The sequence below is a fragment of the Plecotus auritus genome (assembly GCF_963455305.1).
Source record: "Plecotus auritus genome assembly, chromosome: 8".
In the NCBI taxonomy this organism is placed as follows: domain Eukaryota; kingdom Metazoa; phylum Chordata; class Mammalia; order Chiroptera; family Vespertilionidae; genus Plecotus; species Plecotus auritus.
Genome location: NC_137782.1, coordinates 48,216,464 through 48,237,452, shown reverse-complemented (window position 1 = coordinate 48,237,452; position 20,989 = coordinate 48,216,464). Strand labels below are relative to the sequence as shown.

The 20,989-nt window shown below is 38.0% G+C and overlaps 1 protein-coding gene across 2 annotated transcripts in view; it reads left to right on the top strand.

Annotated features, from left to right (window-relative positions):
* CCDC102B (coiled-coil domain containing 102B) overlaps positions 1–20,989 on the top strand; it is a gene marked incomplete at its 3' end in the record, with an annotated part of 161,727 nt that overhangs the window by 30,898 nt on the left and 109,840 nt on the right. For both annotated transcript variants that reach the window (XM_080685718.1, XM_080685717.1), the window contains exons 2-4: positions 5,383–6,004; positions 8,869–9,086; positions 16,341–16,449. In XM_080685718.1, coding sequence (XP_080541844.1) covers positions 5,383–6,004; positions 8,869–9,086; positions 16,341–16,449 — 949 coding nt within the window. The remainder of the gene's footprint in view (positions 1–5,382; positions 6,005–8,868; positions 9,087–16,340; positions 16,450–20,989) is intronic.

Below are 20,989 nucleotides of genomic sequence, written 5' to 3'. Positions count from 1 at the left end.
TAATGATATTGTAATAACTATGTACAGGGCCAGGTGGGTACTTGAAATATTGTGGGGACCACTTTGTGAAGTATATGATTGTCTAACCACTATGCTGTACACCTAAAACTAATCCTATATAATAAAAGGCTAATATACAAATCAACTGAATGGCAGAACGACCGGTCACTATGATTCTCACTGACCACCAGGGGGAGCACCGCTCAGCCAGAAGCCAGGCTCACGGCTGGCAAGTGCAGTGGTGGTGGCAGGAGCCTCTCCTGCCTCTGCAGCAGCACTAAGAATGTCCAACTGACAGCTTAGGCCCGCTCCCTGCCATCAGTTGAACATCCCCCCAGGGCTCTTGGACTGCGAGAGGGCACAGGCTGGGCTGAGGGAACCCCTCCTCCAAGTGCACAAATTTTGTGCACCGGGCCTCTAGTTGTTATATACCCCCAAACTGGGTTGACCCCTTGTAAGTGTATGACTTAGGCTGCTTACATTAAGACCCTAAGTCCTAGGTTCTCATCTCTTGGATGGAGTTAATAGTATTGAATATTTAACTGAATAATATTAATATGATATAAAATTCAGACTATACATTTATTAAATGAAATTCAGAACTTTTTTTTGGTAAAATTCATTTATCTATTGCAATCTTTTTTTTTTTTTTTTAAGTTCACCACTACCCTTTCAAAAGAGAGAAAATAACCTGAAAAAATTAACTAATGCAATTCCAAGGTGACATATTAGTGACTTATGTAGCACTGAGGAAAACTGTCCCCTTGCCTGAGAGACGCCTGGGCCAGTCAATCTGCAGGCATTTTCCCATCTAATGGTCACAAGAACTGAGTGAGATGTATGATATATCTGTCTCCTTTTACAAATGAGGGTATGAGGCAGTTTATGAATTTGTCCAAGGCCATCTATTTAGGAAGTGACAGTCAGAACTTGAACCAATAGAGCTTGGAGCCAAGTCTCCTACATATTAAACTCCTCTTTAGTGAGAAATAATATGTTAGTAATATTATCTATACATCATATGCCCATCAAATTTTATTTATTTGGTTCTGTACTGCATTCAAATATCTGTGGTAGTAATCATGGTAGCCTGATTGTATGAACACTTTGAATAGCTTTATTGAGTGTAATGATACAAAATACTGCACATATTTAATGTGTACAACTTGATGAGTTTGGACATGTATATGCACCATGAAAAAAGAACCCTAATCAAGGTAATAAACATACCCATCACCTCCTAGAATTTCCTTATGCCCACACTTTTTATGGTGAGAACAATGCAAAAATCAGAATAAAAGACCAAAAGGTGAATAGCATTAAAGTATTTTTTTCTTTTTTTTGAAGTATTTTTTTTCATACATCAAAGGCATTGGGCTACAACCACTGACAAATACTTTTACAGTCATCTGAAATAAAACATGAGTGTGCACACATATGTGTAGGGGAAATAAATGACTTAATAAAGACATAGGATGGTTAAACATCTCCATTTATGCTTGCTTAAGAAATGCTTTAGAACAGGAAATGCTATTCAAGTTCAAGGACTGAATGATTAAACCCACCTCAGTCTTGTTTAGTCAGATGTGAAAAAACATAGTTAATTGGTAGGCAAGATCTCAAAGTACCAGAATCCAATTATAGAGTCTTCAAAAATATGAGTGAAGCAAAAGTTAATGAGACATTTTGGAATTTCAACTAAAAGAAATAATTCCTTATGTAGTGAATAATGAATATATATGTGAATATATATTATATATGTATTATTTGGTGTACTTTTAATTAAAATTTTCTTTTGTTTTCTTTTATTTTAATACTAGAGGCCCAGTGCACAAAATTCATGCACGGGTAGGGTCCCTAGGCCTGGCTGGCAATCAGGGCCAATCTATGGGGTGACTGGTAGGGCAATCGGGGGGCCCCACTGGCACCCGCCTTGGCTGGTCTGGTGCCGCCCACTCACTGGCCCCGCCCAGTCGGGGCCTATGGTCTGGGGGCAGCTCCTGTATTGATCGTCTGCCTCCTGGTAGTCAGTGCACATCATAGTGACCGGTCGTTCTGCTGGTCATTCTGTCATTTGGTCTATTTGCATATTAGGCTTTTATTATATAGGACTAGAGGCCCGGTGCATGAATCCATGCACCAGTGGGTTCCCTCCACCTAGCCTGCGGGATCCGGACAAAACCAGCTCTCCGACATCCCCTGAGGGGTCCTGGATTGCGAGAGGGTGCAGGCCAGGCCAAGGGACCCCACTGGTGCATAATTGGGGCTGGGGAGGGATGTGGGAGGTTGGCCAGCCAGGGAGGGACTGCAGGAGGGCTCCAGGGCTTGTCTGGCCCATCTCGCTCAGTCCCAATAGGCCAGACCCCAGCAGCAAGCTAACCTACCAGTTGGAGCATCTGCCCCCTGGTGGTCAGTGCACATCATAGCAACTGGTCAACAGGTCGACTGTCTGCCCCCTGGTGGTCAGTGCACGTCATAGCGAGCAGTTGAGCAGCCTTAGCATATCATTAGCATGTTATGCTTTGATTGGTTGAATAGACGATTGGATGACTGGACACTTAGCATATTAGGCTTTTATTATATAGGATTGGTCTTGGTTTACTAATTGTCAAAGAAATTTGTCAATTATATGCCCAATGACCTCTGAATTATATTAAATGAAGGGAACAATTGCTTCAAATCAGCATTAATTAAAATAAGCTTGGACAACTACTATTCCTAACAAAAATAATTGCAACCATGAATCCATACTATTGTAATAAGTATTATAGTAAGGAGTGAATTGATTTGGTACCTCTACAGAACACTTGTTAAAATGTATATTTTTTTCCCTACAACTGAAAGTGATATACATTTAATATTATATACTCATTATTTTAGTGAATAGAGACTTTTTTTATTTTGTTGATATAATGAAATCCCCTCAGTTGATTAAATGGATGGTTCAGAAAGAGACAGTTTATGATCTATAGCTATATAAAGGCAAATGAAAAACTGAGAGAAATTAATTTCTTATAAGTAAATTATTTGCACCAGCAAATCTTCTGTGATAATAAAAATGGGCAATCTTATACAAGCACACAGCTTTATTAACTTGTAGATTAACCTGCATATTTTAAGCATTTCTTTTAAAACTAGTGGCCTGGTGCACGAAATTCGTGCACATTAAAAGGGAATTAATTAGAGGAAATATTTAAATATTGCTATTCACGCTTTCTCTGTAATAGAAGTGTCAGAAATGAAAGAAAATTACTAAAATGTATATGAAAATCTCCCTCCTGTCAGAGTCTGGGGCACACTGTGGGACCTAGTGTCAAGTCCCTGCCTACCACCCGCATGCACTTCAAAAATTCAGGAGACCTAGAATCGGCCGGCCCCACCCCCGTCAAGCCTCTCTGGGTGGGGGGGTGCAGCCTCAGGTCTCCTGGCCTGGCACCTGGTTGGGGGGTGCAGTCTCAGGTCCCCCATCAGCCTTGCCGGGCGGAAGGTGCAGCCTGAGATCTCTGGGCCCTGAGCCGGGGTTGATGGAGCGACCTGAGGTGTCCTGGCCCAGAGCTGGGGTGGGGGGCATGACCTGAGGTCCCCCGTCAAGCCCCGTTGGGCAGGGGACTTGGTCTGAGGTCCCCTGTCAAGCCCCGCTGGGCGGGGGGTGCAACCTGAGGTCCCTCTCCCTGGCCAGGCGCCATGCAGCCTCAGGTCCCTGCTATCCAGTTGTGACGTTACAGCATCCTGGCTAATTTGCATATTCCTCTATTACATAGAAGATATTCTAACTGCTATATCCTCAGTATAGCAATATTGCTATATTGAATAAGTAATAGATCTGTATAATCGATAAGAAGTGTTTGAATTTACAAATTAATTTGCTTTTTGTTTTATATGGAAAGCTGTTTTTCATTTTGTGATAAAGCTTTGAAAGTGCTAAAACTCTGTTTAGTTTATCTCTGCTGAGAAGACTTCAGTTTTAGGAGACAGTTTTCTCTTCTTTTGCTGTGCTCTGAGAGCACCCTGTCCATAACCTAGGAAGCTAACACTGACCTGACCCATAAGATGTATTAAAAAGATTAAATAAATATGTTTTTATACTGTTAATTATCTATTTTTTATTATATGTGCTTATCTCATTCTCTGGAATATAAAAACTTTAAGGACAAAGACCATGTGTTAGTCTAAATATCCCATTTTTAGAACTTCTCATGATATATTAACCACAGCAATAATTAATTTATTAGATATCCTTTTGACTGCAAATAACAGGAAACTCAATGATCAAAGCTTTAGTAAATATAGGTAACCTTTCTCACAGAGCAAGGAAACCAGGGCATTAACACAGAGCTCGGTTTATTGACTATTGTTCTGTTCCACTATTTTCAATGTTACAGTGTAACTGTACACTCACCTTATCCAGAATCATGTCTTTGTTTAGGAAGAAAGAGAGCAGAGGAAAGGGGTTTCTTATTCTGATCTTTTCAAATGTTTGTAGGCAGGAAATTTCCCCAGCAGACTTCCCCTCACATCTCACCAGTAGAACCAGGCCAAATGCTTACTTGTGACCAATGGTCAATGAAATGAGGTCATCAGGGAAGATTTAGACCAATCACAATTTAGCCTTTGGGACTGGGACAGGGGCTTAGCCTGCCAGAGACCAATAAAGTCTGCATTTCACCCAAATTGTGCTTTAATTATTAGCAGGGGGAAAGGGGACCATCGAATAATAAATGGACAATATGTGTTACACTAAATATTACACTAAATCTAATTCTATGCATAGAATTAGATTTGTTAAAATGAATTACTCATGTCATATGCTGTCCACAAATGCATTTCATATTTTTATTTGTATTTGTTTGGTAAAATTCAATATGAGCAATTCTTGTTTCTTTCAGGGTAATTACAAATGCATAAATTCCTGTATACAGTAGGTCATTGGGTTACATCAGAGATCTGTTCCTACATTTTCACCTTTAGTCAGAACCCACCTACATAAGCACCTATGTCACTCACATGGAGCACATACACAGCAGTAATGAAGTGAAACAGTAAAAAAAAAAAAAATTAAAAGAAAGATAACAATTCCTGACCTTTACTTGTGGTAAATTAATAATAAAAAACATAAAGCACATATGTACATAAGTCAAAATAACGGAACTTTTTATTTTTTTATAAGTAAATGGGAGATGGCGACGTAACCACGAAATGACTTACATCGAGTTCGACGTAACCCGAGGACTGCCTGTATTTTAGTTATGCTTAAAAGAAAATACTCAATATTGAAAAGATGCATTCTTTTTTTCCCCAAAAATTTTAAATGTAAGTTTTGCTTTTGTAACTGCAAGGGAGATTCAAAAGTTAATTATGTGGTTTTTGCTTGTCTTTTCTTAGGTCTGGAAAGATAAATATGAATTTAGAATCCATTTATCGGTTAATTGAGGAAACCCAAATCTTCGGGATGCAGCAGTCAGTGGTTAAACCACATCCCGACATGGGCTCACCTGCCTCGGTCCCCAGGGACACCTGTAATTCCTGTTGGCCACTGAATGGGCTACAGTCTCCTGCTGCCCACAGCTTCTGTGCTCACAGGTGCAGCACCAACGAATGGGATATTTGTGAAGAGCTTCGCCTGCGGGAACTTGAAGAAGTCAAGGCCAGAGCTGCTCAGATGGAGAAGACCATGCGGTGGTGGTCAGACTGCACAGCCAACTGGAGGGAAAAGTGGAGTAAAGTTCGAGCTGAGAGGAACAGTGCCAGGGAGGAAGGAAGACAACTCAGAATGAAGTTAGAGATGACAGTGAAAGAACTGTGTGCACTGAAAAAGAAGCAAAGTTCGCCACATCAAAAGGAGACCTTGGAAGTTAGAGTTGCCCTGGACCAGATGCGTCCTAGTTTCATAGATGTGTCCTATGTACAAAGGGATCAATTTCAACCTGGCTCACAAATGTGTGAGTCTGTCAGAGAGTGTCTGGTGAAAAGAGAATTTCCCACAAAGGAGAACAGAAATATTGTGGTAAGGAAATAAAGGCAGGGGAATCCAGAGTCTACGGACATATTAGAATGCTTAGACAGTGATGGGAGGAAGGGGAAATCACAGATCCAGGGGGGACTATATTTGTTTTCCATAACTGAGTGCTGCACACTGGGTGACTTCAGTGACAGAAAGTTCTAGAGGCCAGAAGTCTGAGATCAGAGTTGGTTTCTTGTGAGGCCTCTCTCCTTGGCTTACAGACGGCTGTCTTTTTCCTGTGCCTTTACATAGTCTTTTCTCTGTACGTGTCTGTATTCAAGGTTCCTCTTCCTATAGGAGTGCCATCATTAGGTCCACCCTAATTACCCTCTTTTAAAATAATCACCTCTTTAAAGACCCTGTACCCAAATACAGTCACATTCTGAAGTACTAGGGGTTAGGACTTTAGCATATGAATTTGAGGGGACACATTCAGACTATAATAGTGATCATACAATTTTTTTTTAGCAAAAATGGACCCAGCGTTGTTTTGTGTGGTTTTTTTTTTTTTTTATGTGAAAAGGAAATATTTAGAGAAATTTCTCTCCATTTATCCTTGTTGTGTCAATAATATTATAATTATTCATATAGTAGTTTGAACTTTTCCCAAGGTTTGGAATTCTGCCCTCACAATTAATTTCTGTAAAATGGGTACCATAGGCCAATACCTTTAGGGAATACCTCAGACCCATTCTTGGAATTTCTTGGTATATTTACACTCTTGAAGTTCCTAAAAATTCTGCATGAAATAAACTTTTTAAAAACCATTTTTAAAATCTAGCAGTTCATACCCATATTTATCTATGAACACTCCTCCCCCACACTTTTTTAAAACTGGTAATTACTATTAACAACCCATGGAACATACTTCAGGAAACTTTGGGAATTCATGTTATCTCTTTTCATAGAATCAGTTTATATTATTATATTTTTCTATGTAATTCCATTTCTAAATCATAAAATTGCTCTTCTATAATGCCATCTAAAATTTTAAGCCTTTCCATGATGTATGTAAATTATGGTAAATATAAATTTCATTGTAAATGAAAAAGGTTAAAAAATTCTAATTACTTATGCTTATTCAGTCTTCCAGATTTGTTTTAAATATAAATTTTTTAAACTCAATAATCTAAGCTATTAGTCCTCTTGTGTATATCTTTGGGAAAATGTTATATATTCTCAAAATTCAACTGTATTAATGTATGTATTTGAATATAGTGATGGAGACTACAGAATATAGCTCACATAAGTTGTTCTGAATGTACAAATATTTATTATTACAAGTAATAGACACCACATTTGAGAATGTTAGAGATTCTCTTCACATATGTTTTACTGAGAAATGTTCAATACCTTGGGACTTCATTTGAAATATTTTTGTATCATTAGTATCAAGAACATCATACATAGTAGATCTTTATTAAAAGTTTATTTATTTAGGGAAAAGGATAGTTGCAATTCCTTGTGATGGTAGTGAAATAAGTTGAAGTTTCAATTAGCTGTTTTTATTTTGATCAGTTTTCCTGCTAACTCTAAAGATACTTACATATGAATGGATTGTCTTACCATGGTATTTTCCAAGGAGAACAACAGGTCTTATTTTATTGTTTTTCAAAATGAGACATAATAACCATTAATTGTTGAGAGAATGAAGAGATGAGTCATGCTAGTAACCTCACATTTAAAAATAAATACTAAAACCCGGCTGGTGTGACTCAGTGGTTGAACATTGACCTATGAACTAGGAGCTTATGGCTCGATTCCTGGTTAGGACACATGCCCAGGTTGCGAGCTCGATTCCTAGTGTGGGGTGTGCAGGAGGCAGCCAACCAATGATTCTCTCTCCCTTCATCTCTGAAATTAATAAAAACATATTTTAAAATAAATACATAAATACTAAAAATGAAGTATTATTGATATTTTATTTGAACTGTCTATTAAGATTTTATTTGAACTTTTCTTTATCTCATTTTAAACCCACAAATCAGGGCAAATTTAAATTATAGACAGATATCTATAGCATGAGTTTGGCCAAGTTTTGGAATTACGATGTAATATTTTGAGGCAGTGTACTGCTCTGATAAATGATGCTTATGTATATTAAAATGTCCCATTAAACCTATTTGAGCTTTAACTAGTGACCTAAATAATAGTTCAATAAACAAGCCTATTAAAAGATTCAAGAATTCCCTGAAAATTCTTTCTCCTCTGCCCTGCAAAGATATTAAAAAGTAATCAGCTGGCTTTCCTTTGAAACTCTCAAGTGCCTTGTGACAAAATAAACTTTAAAGAGAAATTCATAAACTCATTAAATAACTCTTTACAGCTGTTCAAGTTCATGCTTGGCTATTTTTAGCTATGATTAGAAAAAGAAAACTAAAAGTTAAAGCAGACTTTTTGAGAAATGTATTTGATTATAATAAGGTAGAACATAGGAAGAAAGATGCTTGAAGAATGCAAGTTAATGTTTGGCTATATAACACTATTAGAGAATGATTAAAAATGAAAATATACATAACATATAGACAACAGAGAAGAGTGTGGTGATAGCCAGAAGGAAAGGGGGTGAGAGATAAACAGAGGTGGGCAAAGGGGGAGGGAAAGTGGGTGGAAAGAGACTTTGCTTTGGGTGATGGGCACATGATGTAGTGTGCAGATAATGTTTTGTTGAATTGTACACTCGAAACCTGTATGGTTTTGCAAACCAATGTCATCCCAACAAATCCAATTTTAAAAGTGAAAATATGAATTTGATTGTGAATTATAACATTTATTTCCTTCCAAAAATATGGAAATATTCTGCATGATTTTTCTACTGAGAGATTTAAAAATTCAACAGTAATAACTGTTTTGTTTTTTCCTTTTAGGAAGAAGGTTTGATTCTCGACCCATTAAGATTAAATGAGGAGAAACTCCATCTAGACTGCTCTGATTTATTCGAGAACAGTGGTTCTGGAAACTGTGCAATGAGACCTGGGCTACGACAGCCAGTGGGACATCTGCCTTTGGAGGATGCTGTGCCTGAAATTTCCACTCTGCAGGAGCATTTGGATGAGCTCCAAAAAATCCTTAGGAAAGAAAGGGAGTAAGTACGACAATGATCAGTACAATCATCGTCTCCCTTAACCAAGTCTGGCTTTCAAACTTCTTAAAATTAAGTCCAGCAAGCTGGCCATTTGATAATGCATTTTACCCACTATCAGTCATTATGTTCTAATATTTAAAAGATGAGTTTTCTATGCTACATTCATTTTTTAAAATTTTGAAGAGTAATTTATAATTTTTTAGTTTTTATTCTTTCATCATAACCTTGTACTCATCAGCTCTGGTAGATTTACCTTATTAATATTTGAATTATTAATGTATATGGTTAAAATAGCCAGTATATTATCAATACACTGAGTCAATTTGTCTTATATTAATAAAATACAAATCATGATTTTGTGAGGTATTAATCACAGAATAAGATGCCTTACTCATTGTCCATTTTTGGTATAGAGGAAAGAGCACTAGAATTGAGATTCAATGATCTGGGTATTCATCTTAGTTCGGATATATTTTGTTCTTTCATATTTACTTAGCCAATAGATACTATTTTGTCCTTGGTAAAACTGCATAATGATTCTTATATTCCAGTTTTCTATTGTTTAGTAACAGAACTTCCCAAACAACACTTATTGAAACAACAATCAGCGTGTGTCTGTTCATGGATCTGGAGCACACTTTCTGGTGTGTGGCATCAGATGGGAGAGCTCAAGGGCTGGGGGCTGAAGCCATCTGAGGCCTTACTCACTCTAAAATGTGGCCGATCTTAGTTTTCTCCTCAGGCCTTGTGGTAACACCTGCATGTGACCTATCTTATCTATATGGCTTCTTGGCTTCTTCACTGCATAGGGCTAGGTTGCAAGTGAACATTTTAGAGGCTCAGTGAGAACTATATAATGTTTTAATGACCTTGCCTCAAAAGTCACTTAACATCATTTCATTATACTTACTAGTGGAGACAGTCTCACAGGATGATGAGTTCAGGAAGAGCAGCACTCTCAATGGGAGGAGGGCATAAGTCCAGTTATGACAAGAGCATGTAGAATTCTACCACTGAGGCCGCAATTGTTGGAAAATGCAACCTGCCATTTGCCTTCCTCACTGAATTCTAATGGATCAAACACAAATAAAGTCTGGGAAACTGACCACTATTATGAAATACTCCATATGCTTATATTGTTCATATTTGAAGGGAATATTTATAGAATATTTGATGCATGTTAAGATGTGGTCCCCAAATATAAAAACATTTTCCCATCTCTTTAGTTATAACTCTTAACAAGCAAAATTAAAAAAAAAGCTGGGAAATACACACACACACACGTACACATAATAAAAAGCTGGGAAGTATATATGAATATAATTATTATATGACTAGAGGCCCAGTGCACAAAATTTGTGCATGAGGGGGGGGGGGTGTTTCTAGCCCAGCCTGCACCCTCTCTAATCTGGGACCCCTTGAGAGATGTCCTACTGCTGGTTTACAGGGATCAGGCCTAAACTGGCAGTCGGACATCCCTCTTGCAATCTGGGACTGCTGGCTCCTAACCGCTCACCTGCCTGCCTGCCTGCCTGCCTGCCTGATTGCCCCTAACCATTCTGCCTGCTGGCCTACTCGCCCCCAACTGCCCCCCACTCCAGCCTGCTCGCCCCCAACTGCCTCCCCTGCTGGCCTGCTCATCCCCAACTGCCCCCCCCTGCTGGCCTGCTTGCCCCCACCTCCCCTCCCCACTGGCCTGCTCACCCTCCACTGCCCCCCTGCTGGCCTGCTCACTCCAAACTGCCCCCCCCCCCCACTGTCCTGATCACCTCCAACTGACCCCCACTGATGGCCTGCTCACTCCCAACTGGCCCCCTAGCTGGTCTGCTTACCCCCAATGGCCCCGCCCCCCCACCAGCCTGATCACTCACAACTGCCGTCCCATCCTGGCCTGATCACCCACAACTGCCCTCCCCTCTTGGCCTCTAATCGCCTCTACCTTGGCCCCACCACCATGGCTTTGTCCAGAAGAACGTCCAGAAGGTCTCCTGGAAGGTCTCCCAGTCTAATTAGCATATTACCCTTTTATTAGCATAGATAGAGGCCTGGTGCATGGGTGGGGGCCAGTTGGTTTGCCCTGAAGGGTGTCCCAGATCAGGGTGAGGTTCCCTTGGGGTGTGGGGTGGCCTGGGCGAGGGGCCTGTGGTGGTTTGCAGTCAGGCCATGCCCCCATGGGGTGAGGGTCCCCGCTGGGGGGCGTGGCCAGCCTGGGTGAGGGGCTGAGGGCTGTTTTCAAGCTGGCCACAGCCCCTTCAGGGTGGGGGGTCCTGCTAGGGTGCCTGGCCAGCCTGGGTGAGGGACTGATGGCTGTTTGCAGGCTGGCCAAAACCCCCAGTGGGGACCTTCACCCCATGGGAGTGTGGCCAGCCTGGATGAGGAGCTGAGGGCTGTTTTTAGGCTGGCCATGGCCCCCCAGCGATCCAAGCTCCCAGCCCCTCCTGGAAGCAGGTATCTGGGATTTATTTATCTTCTATAATTGAAACTTTGTAGCCTTGAGTGGAGGCCAGGGCCGGCCAGGGCGGGCAGGAAGCTTGGCTTCCTCCATTGCCAGGGGCATCCCAAGCCTCCTGCTTGCTCCAGCTCCGTGGCCACCACCATCTTTGTTGGGTTAATTTGCATACTCGCTCCTGATTGGCTGGTGGGCATAGTGGAATGATGGTCAATTTGCATGTTTCTCTTTTATTAGTGTAGATGGTTTCAGTTTCCATGGCTTAAATGAATTGAAATAGTGATAAATATACGCAAAAACCTTTCACAAATACTATATTTTATCTGCCATTTCTTTTCTATGATAAGTTTCTTATTAGTTCCTCTGATATTTATACATACCACTAACTTCTTTAGATTCTTGGTCTCTACTTCACTACATGAATAGATTGTGATAATACAAGCATCTGTTTATAGAATAAGTATTTATTATTCTACAGTTAACTGTACATTTCTAATAGAGGCAATCAACTTGAGTAGAAAAGTGAATAAAATTGAAGTAATTTTTAGACTGTAGGGCTCCATCAAGTTCTAAACTCTGTATTTTATTTCTTGAAGGATTTAACTTTCTAGGGGCTATAGACTTCTCTCAAACTCACACACAACGGTACTTCACTGCCATAATGGGAGCATGAAACTGCATTTCCTCGAGGTAAACTTCCTAAGATGCAGTTTTGATGATACCCATGTGTATCTTTTCTCTCTCACTCACACACGTGTACATGAACACGTATTTGACTTCCTTGGAATAAATGAACAACCTCCATAAAAGTAAATTCTCCAGTTCTGAGCCACTTCAATATAAAAACTCTAGACAAGCCAAAGAATAAGGGGGAAGGGGCCCTCAGTATCCAGTTTGTGTTTTCACTCTCCCCTTTATGGAACCCTCCTAAGGGTGTTGTGTCTATGAATTATCATTAGCATGCAATCCACAGGAGGCCATTGCAAAGCCTTTTCTCTATCAAGAGAATGTTTCCCAAGGTTATAGCATATACTGCTGCTATAAATCTGTCTAATCTTTTAAATTCCTCATCCTGGAATATCAGCAAGTGGGTGGCTGGCGTTGAAAAGATGTGAACATGGTTTTTTCTGTGTTCCCAGTTGGTGGGAAAATTCTCCAGACGGGAGCACAAGAATCAGTGGGAGGATTGTGGGAATCATTCCCACCATTATCACTGATGAGGAACTCCTTGAATACGCTCAACTTCATCACATTATTGTACTCATAGTACTGTTTAGTTTTCTGTGCAATTATCCATTATCTGAGATTTGCCAAAAGCCTGTTCTTTTGGTGTTGAATTAAGAAAATCATTGCCAAGACCAATTCCAGGAGCTTTTCCCTGTGTTTTCTACCAGGAATTTTATAGCTTTAGGTCTTATATCTAAGTCTAATTCATTTGAATTGATTTTTGTGTGCTTTTGCCATTTGTCATTTCCCAGTATCTATTTTGTGTTTAGGTGGTTGTCCACCTAATAAGATAGAGTCCATTTTTCTGAACAGTCTACAAAAAAGGCTAGAAAGTTTCTATCTCGGTCTCCCTTCCAATTAGGGTGCAGACATTTGACCTGAGAGTAGGTATTCAGAGGTAGCCACCTGTCTTCTTAGTAGCAAAAGCTGATGCTGCAAGAAAGAGAGCACCTGAATCCCTCCTGGTGAGGAGGAATGCAGTGGTGGTGGCTACATCTTATTTCCTGAGGAGTAGTGGCCTCTGTTGACACCATCCTGTGTGCCCAGCAGTTGGTACTGAGGTCATGCTGTGCTCTCTGTACTATACTGGGGTCCTTGGTGGGTGCAGATGAGAAAATTTCAATAGCTGTTTGTTATTTTTTACTTCATGGAATCCCCATTTCCTTCCCTGACTCTCTGAGATTCTTTGAACTACTAATATCCTTTTTCTGCTTAAATTGGCTAATCTATACTAATAAAAGGGTAATATGCTAATTAGACCAGATAGACTGGATGTCTTCCAGACAAAGCCACAGTGGCGGAGCCAAGGCAGAGGCAGTTAGAGGCTATCAGCTGGCAGGGGAGAGAAGTTAGGGGTGATCAGGCTGGCAAGGGAGAGCAGTTAGGGGCAATCAGGCAGGCAGGCAGAGGGGTTAGAGGCAATCAGGCAGGCAGGCAGAGTGGTTAGGGATGATCAGGCAGGCAGGCAGAGTTGTTAGGGGCAATCAGGCAGGCAGGCAGGAAAGTGGTTAGGAGCCAGCGGTCCAGGATTGTGAGAGGGATGTCCGACAGTCGGACATTCTCTGAAGGGTCCCGGATTGGAGAGGGTGCAGGCTGGGCTGAGGGACCCCCCCACCCTCCCACTCTCCCACCTCCCTACCCCCCCACTGTCCCCCCAACTCCCCACCCCCCACACCCCCCACCCCCGTGCACGAATTTCAGTCACTGGTCCTCTAGTCCTATATAATAAAAGGCTAATATGCAAATCGACTGAACGGTGGAACGACTGGTCACTATGATGCGCACTGACCACCAGGGGGCAGACGCTCAATGCAGGAGCTGCCCCCTGTTGGTCAGTGTGCTCCCACAGGGGAAATGCTGCTCAGCCAGAAGCCCTGAGCTGGCTCACGGCTGGCGTGTGCAGTGGCGGTGGCAAGAGCCTCTTCAACCTCTATGGCAGTGCTAAGTATGTCCAACTGACAGCTTAGACCTGTGCCTGCTGTCAGTCAGACATCCCCCAAGGGTTCCTGGACTGCAAGAGGGCACAGGCTGGGCTGAGAGACCCCCCCACCCACCCCGAGTGCATGAAATTCGTGCACTGGGCCTCTAGTATGAATATACATGCTCATCAGACACACTTAATTGATACCAGGAGAGAGTACTGGCAAGAGGCAGGGAAGGTGACAGGCATGGGGTCTTCACAGGACCAGTTCAGTGGCATGAGAGTGAATTTTGTTCCTGGAGGCATCACCTCCATCTTTGGTCTCTAGTCCTCCCAGATGTCTCCGAGAGCTTTACAATATTCTTTAAATATCTATTTTCTAATTAAATGAACTATATATGGCTTTGTCTATTTGCTGAAAGGTGCTGACAATGAAAGATACTGAAAGGTATAACTATAAATAGTTGAGAATGCAATCAGGAAATGAAAGTATATTAATAAAATTTATTATTATTCATTGTTTAATACTTAGCTTAAATTTTGGACTAATAAAAAAGTGGATATCTAAACGTCATTGAAAGTTAATTATTTTTGTCTGGTACAAACATTTAACATTAGTAGGCCTTTAAGAAAATACTGATTTGATATTTTACAATGAATTATCACACAGTTTATTAATGATTAATATTTATTTCAAGATATTAATGTTTCAGGAATTTTCATCTCTGAAAAGTATTTTATTTAATCTTTCTGTTTAGATGTCTGAATGTTATACCCAATTATTATGGGATCATGATAGTTTACAAAGTACCAAAAGATTGCATAGAAATATAATAGTTTTCCATAAATATTATTTTGGTTTACCCTTAATCTTTTGTATTCTGGAAATTGTATACATTTTAGCAATCTGAGTTTTAAAAGTTTATATCATCATTTTAAATACTATATTTTTGCTGAGTTTATCTTAATTTAGTATTTTTTAAGAATTTGTGCATGAAGTATGAAGTATTTTTAGTGTAAAATTATATTTTTTTCTTTACCTTCTTGTAGTTCAAGTAGTATGATAGCTTAAATTTAACTGTGTGATTAATCAATTATGGAAATCTTTATAAAATATAGACTACATTGATTAGGCCAGAAAATGAAGAATTTAAAGAGCGCTCTCTGCTGTATAAAGTTAAGTATGCAATGTCCTTAATGCTTGCTTGCATAAATAGTCACAAACCTTTTATGAGGCTACACTGAAAATATTCAAGTATCATATTGCCATTCATTTTTATGAATTACCTGTCCTGCCATGTCTTTGACGAAATTTTACCTTTTTACATAATAAAAATTTTTATGTAAACAAACAATTATTAGTTAGTTTATTTGATATACATTGAGGAATAAATACACTATATTTAAGTACAATAAAAGCTCCATACAACAGACTAATTCAGGCCAGGGGTTGTTCATTAAAGCTGAAAGTCCATTATGTAATAAAGCAAGTTTTCCAAATATGTATGTTAAAAAATTGACAAATTAGTTAACCTATTTTTACTTATGTAGACACGTTTGTGTAATTAAAATTATGTATGAAAAGTTTAATTTTACAGAAAAGTTTTCTATCTGTATTACTGTATGATTTTGAACTTATAAATTTAAAAATCTAGATTTTTCTCCGATTTTCAAGACCAGTTTTTAATTATTCTATTTATTAGTAAAATCTGAAAATTATTTTAAAGGAGAAAGTTTATTAATGTATTCATAAATACACAAATATAATTAATATCCTTTAATAAAAATTGTTAATGTTTTATATGTACTTATTTCTTTAAAAATGTTTTAAATTCTGTAGGAAAAAAAATTCGTTATATTCTTGTTGCTCCAATAAATTAAAATACAGGAGAAAGTAGACAGAAAGTTAATTATTTCGATACTGGCAAAGCTAAATGAAATATATCTAACCAATTCTAAAGCTAATTGACAGAATAATAAATTAGAGTTTATTCAATATTTATAATTTTTCATAAATTTAAAAAGGTTTCCTGTCATTACTATGATCATATATAAGGTAAATATAAAAAAATTAGGAAAAGAACACATCTAATTTTGAATGCATTCATAAAATTATTTTTAAATTGTAAGCCTGTTTTGCTTTTAATTCTTTATTTAGAATGCGCTCATCCCTGGAAAAAGAAGTAGAACGACTGGAGTCAGCTGTGTCTTTGTGGAAACAGAAGTATGAAGAACTGAAAGAATTGACATCCAAAAATAGGAAAGAGGTATGGAGACTTAGGACGTAAAGGAAGAAATGAAACTGAGGGTTCTCTCTGGTCCATGTGTAACCTAGGGGGCAGAAGCCTCTATAAACAAAGGAAAAAAGGTTACAAGTGGAATTTCCTCTATAAGAGGAATATTGGAACTCACATGTCACTGGTGGACTGGTCAAACTCAGGCCATAAGAAATCTTGTTCTTAATAACACACATAGACACACACACACACACACACACACTTAGAGAGGGAGGAAGGGAGAGAGAAAGAGAGAGAGAGGGAGAGAGTGTATATATATATATATATATATCCACATATAAACCACATGTCTGCTGACAGCTGTTTGAAGAGCATCTAATTCAATGATGTAATTGTGCTTTAATTAAAAGCACTCTTCATTAGTTGTTAAAAAAGCAATATTCCTCTTCATGAAATTCCCCATGAATGTTGTTTCAGGTCTGTTTCCAGCAAGTGGTAAAGTTTAGAGTCATTAACTTAAGTTCGCAAATCCACATGATGGGATGTTCAGGAACCTTAGGTGGCAGAATAAGCCTTACTTATGGGACAGACGAAGGCACCCCAATGGCCAGAAGGCATGGTAACCTCTGTGCACAGGTCCAGAAATAAGTCAGCTCTGTCACCCTGAGAACCACTAAGATTAGAAAGAAGGGAGAACTTTTCCTAATATTCTTAACAAATGTTGCCTGCTTGAAAATCATCTACTGGTATAAGGAAAAATAATTTCAGTGAGAACTACAGAAAGTTAATTTGAGAACATTTCTCAATGAGGGGTAAATTAAACAATTAAAGCTAACCAGCTATTTTTAGCTTATTTCTCCCTAGTGGATGCATGGTAGATCGCCAGAGTGGCTTTGTTTCTAGCTTAAACTCTGGATACACACACACACACACACACACACACACACACACACACACACACACACACACCCTTTATAAATGAATTCACAGGTAGCTAACTAATCATGTCTCTGGGTGTGAACATTGACAGTAAATTAGTTTTATCCAGGAGAAATAGTTTACCCACAAAAATCATGTTATTCTTAGAGAGTATGTGTATTTGTTTTATAATATAACGGGCTCTAAATTTAATTGAGAAAATTAATATTTAAGATAGAATTGGTCTTTAATTTTAAAAGAAACCTGCACTTACTGTATGTTGCCACTAGTGGGAAGTGCAGACTTGATAATGTTAGTCTCCTAACTACTTTTTAAACAAGTAACAACATTTATGTTGCAACTGTTTTTGAAAAAAGTCATGGTTTTGAGTTGGCTTACAAAGTGATATGTATATTTTTAAATGTTTAACTTTTTTTTCTATTCAAAGATGATATTTTTGGCATCAAGTGGGAAAATGTGTATTTGAATTGTTTAACAAAGCTTTATAGATGAGAAAAAAAAATAAAACCAATGTAGCATTTTACAGGTAAATTGGGTTTATATTTTGATTCCCAAACATATTAATACATATGTGATCTTTTTACGAGGTAAAATGAGGACAGGATTGTTGTAACAGAAAAAAAGAAAAACACCCTCAAAATTGCCTTGGAGACTTTGTTTAACTATTTAAATGTTTGGGTGCATATTTTAGATAGATGAACTATGAATTTGAGCAATGAATGAATGTGACAATGAATGAAAAAAATTTTTATTGTAGATGATGAAAAGTTAATTTAAACAGACATAAAGAAAAAAACATTGTTTGAATTATTTATGTGGATATTATTTTTAGAACTATCTCTTTCCACTTCCTAAAAAGGAATTTGTGCTGTTCTTGGGGCCTTTGTAAAGAGATATATGTGGTCTGCACATATATTTAAATTATTTTTGTAAAATATTATACCTTTTTTTAAAAACTTTAAAATCAGAATAAATAAAAATATTTAGTCACCCATTATTGTTCATATATATGTTGTTTAATCTATAATAATAAAAGCATAATATGCTAATTAGACTGGACAGCTGAACGATCTTCCGGATGTCCTTCTGGACATCCTTCCAGACCACCTCCCGGATGAAGCCGGGGCTGCGAGGGCAAAGTCCCTTGCACAAATTTCGTGCATCGAGACTCTAGTTGTTTTATAATAGATGATAACAGAACAAGATTTTTATAGTATATTTAGAAATGGCATTTTAAAGTAATTATAATTGTGAAATATTCAAAGTTCTTGTACAGTTGACTTATCATAAAAAATTTTGTCATGATACATCCTTTGTATCATACTTCATATGAATTCTCCTTACTTAACTTCATTTCTCAAAAATTTTGAAAATAACCTTTGCTTTCACTGTAGCTCTTCATCTACTGTACAAAAACATTTTAATACAGTATAATTCTTTTTTAGATGCTGAAACTGTTAGAAGCAACAACATGCCTGGCTAGGAACTGCTGATGGAAAGATTAGTGATTTTTAAGAGTTGGAAACCAATGTGTTTAATAGACCAAGATTTTTAAAAATGTATTTGAAAGTCTGGTATGCTTCAGAGGGAAGTCATTCTTAAATCACTGACATGTAGAGAAGAGTAAATATAAGAATTTAATTGTAAAATCTAATAAGTATTTAAAATGCAACCCAGACAATGAGTAGCAGTGATGATTACATTGAAAATGATACTCCCATGCTGACTTTAATACTTATTTTGCTTTTCCTTTGCAAGTCTGTAAATATTGGTTTGGGATTAGATGATGAGTTCCAAGTGTGCTGAAATGATCATTTTTATGAAATCTCATCATCTAGAAAATCAAATGTAAGTGATAATGATACAAATAATTTTTGTACCTAGCTTTGATGATAAATGACTCTGATTCTCTCCATAATGGAAGATATGTCTGTTACCACATGCAGAGAACACTGCTAACATTTAAAAACTGGCATCAAGCTGAAATGAAATGTAACTTATTAATATTCTTTGAAAATGTTATCATTTTACCTGCTTTCTTTTTAAGGATTTCATTGAGAAGTCCCCTATTTGTGATAATAACAATGTTTCTAGTAGTTCATAATTTACAACATGCTTTTATAAAATTTTATAGTCAACACTTTTAGAGACGCAGGCTTCATGGGGCCTTATCGTGGTACTAACAGCTGACATTGAAGCCTTAAATACCTAATGCACCTTTCTGATTTGGGGGAAATAAGGAGATTAAGGTTAGGAATTAGATGTAGCTAAAACTCTACATGGATACCTTCACTTTGAAAAAAAATGATGTCATATGGGAGCTATTCTGCATATGACATGAGGGGGACAGGAGGAGGTCCTGGAAGGTACATGATTTTTCTCTTGCTCCTCCTCCCGTCCCCCTTTCCCTCCTCCTCCCCCTCCCCATCACCCTGATTCTCAGGCCTTCAGACTTCTACTTAATACAAGTACCAGCTTTCCTTATTCTCCAGCTTGCAGACCACAGATCGACAGGACCTGGGACTTCTGGGCTTTGTAACTGCAGGAGCCAGTTCTTATAATAAACCTCAGTCTCTCTCTTTACATGTACAGGGTGTCCCCCCCAAAAATGTGTACACACTTGGAAAGAGTATAAAGTCAGTGTTCATTAACATATAGTTCATTTTTAAAATTTAAAAGAACCTACAGAAATGAATAAATTTTTTGTCAATGTGTTTTCAAACTGATGACCATTCTGGTCCAGGCACTGCTGATAATGCGAAGCAATGGAATTGCAAACATCAAGACCTATGTAATACTTTCAACAATAAGGATTTAAAAAATAAATTAAATAAATGAATAAATAAATGTAGGGACTAAAAAGAGAATCATTTTGTTCAGTATTTGTGCACCCTCAATTCATTTACTGTTGCTGGTTTTGCACCGTAAACTTTAAATTTTATATAGCCCCATAAAAAAAGTCCAGCAGCACTTCAGGATACATTTTCTCTGTTCAAAGCTTAGTCTGGCTTCACACATTATTTCAAGTCAATTAAACCTGAAAAGGAGTGAAAATTGTGTTATCAGCTGTTAAAGTGTGTATATATTTTTGGGACACCATATATATATATATATGTGTATATATATATATATATATTATGTATATCTATATATTCATATATAGATATACATAATATATATATATATAAATGGTGTTTCAAAATATATACAGATATATATATATATATATATATATATATATATATATATCCATATATAGATATCCATAGATATCCCTGGTCTTAGGCAACCCTGCTAGCAGTTCTCAACCTGTGGGTAGCAACCCACAGGTTGAGAACCGCTGCTGTAGAGCCTAAGACCATCGGAAAACACAGATATTTACATTACGATTCATTAACAGTAGCAAAATTACAGTTATGAAGTAGCAACGAAAATAATTTTATGGTTGGGGGTCACCACAACATGAAGAACTGTATTAAAGGGTCACAGCATTAAAATTAAAAAGGTTGAGAACCACTGCTCTAGCCAGTCACATGGTGCTGTCCACCACAGTTTACACATCCCTTTAGAAAGAGGCATGGATTTAGTCCAAAAAATTCTTCCCTTAATATTTTTTCCTCAAAGAAATGGG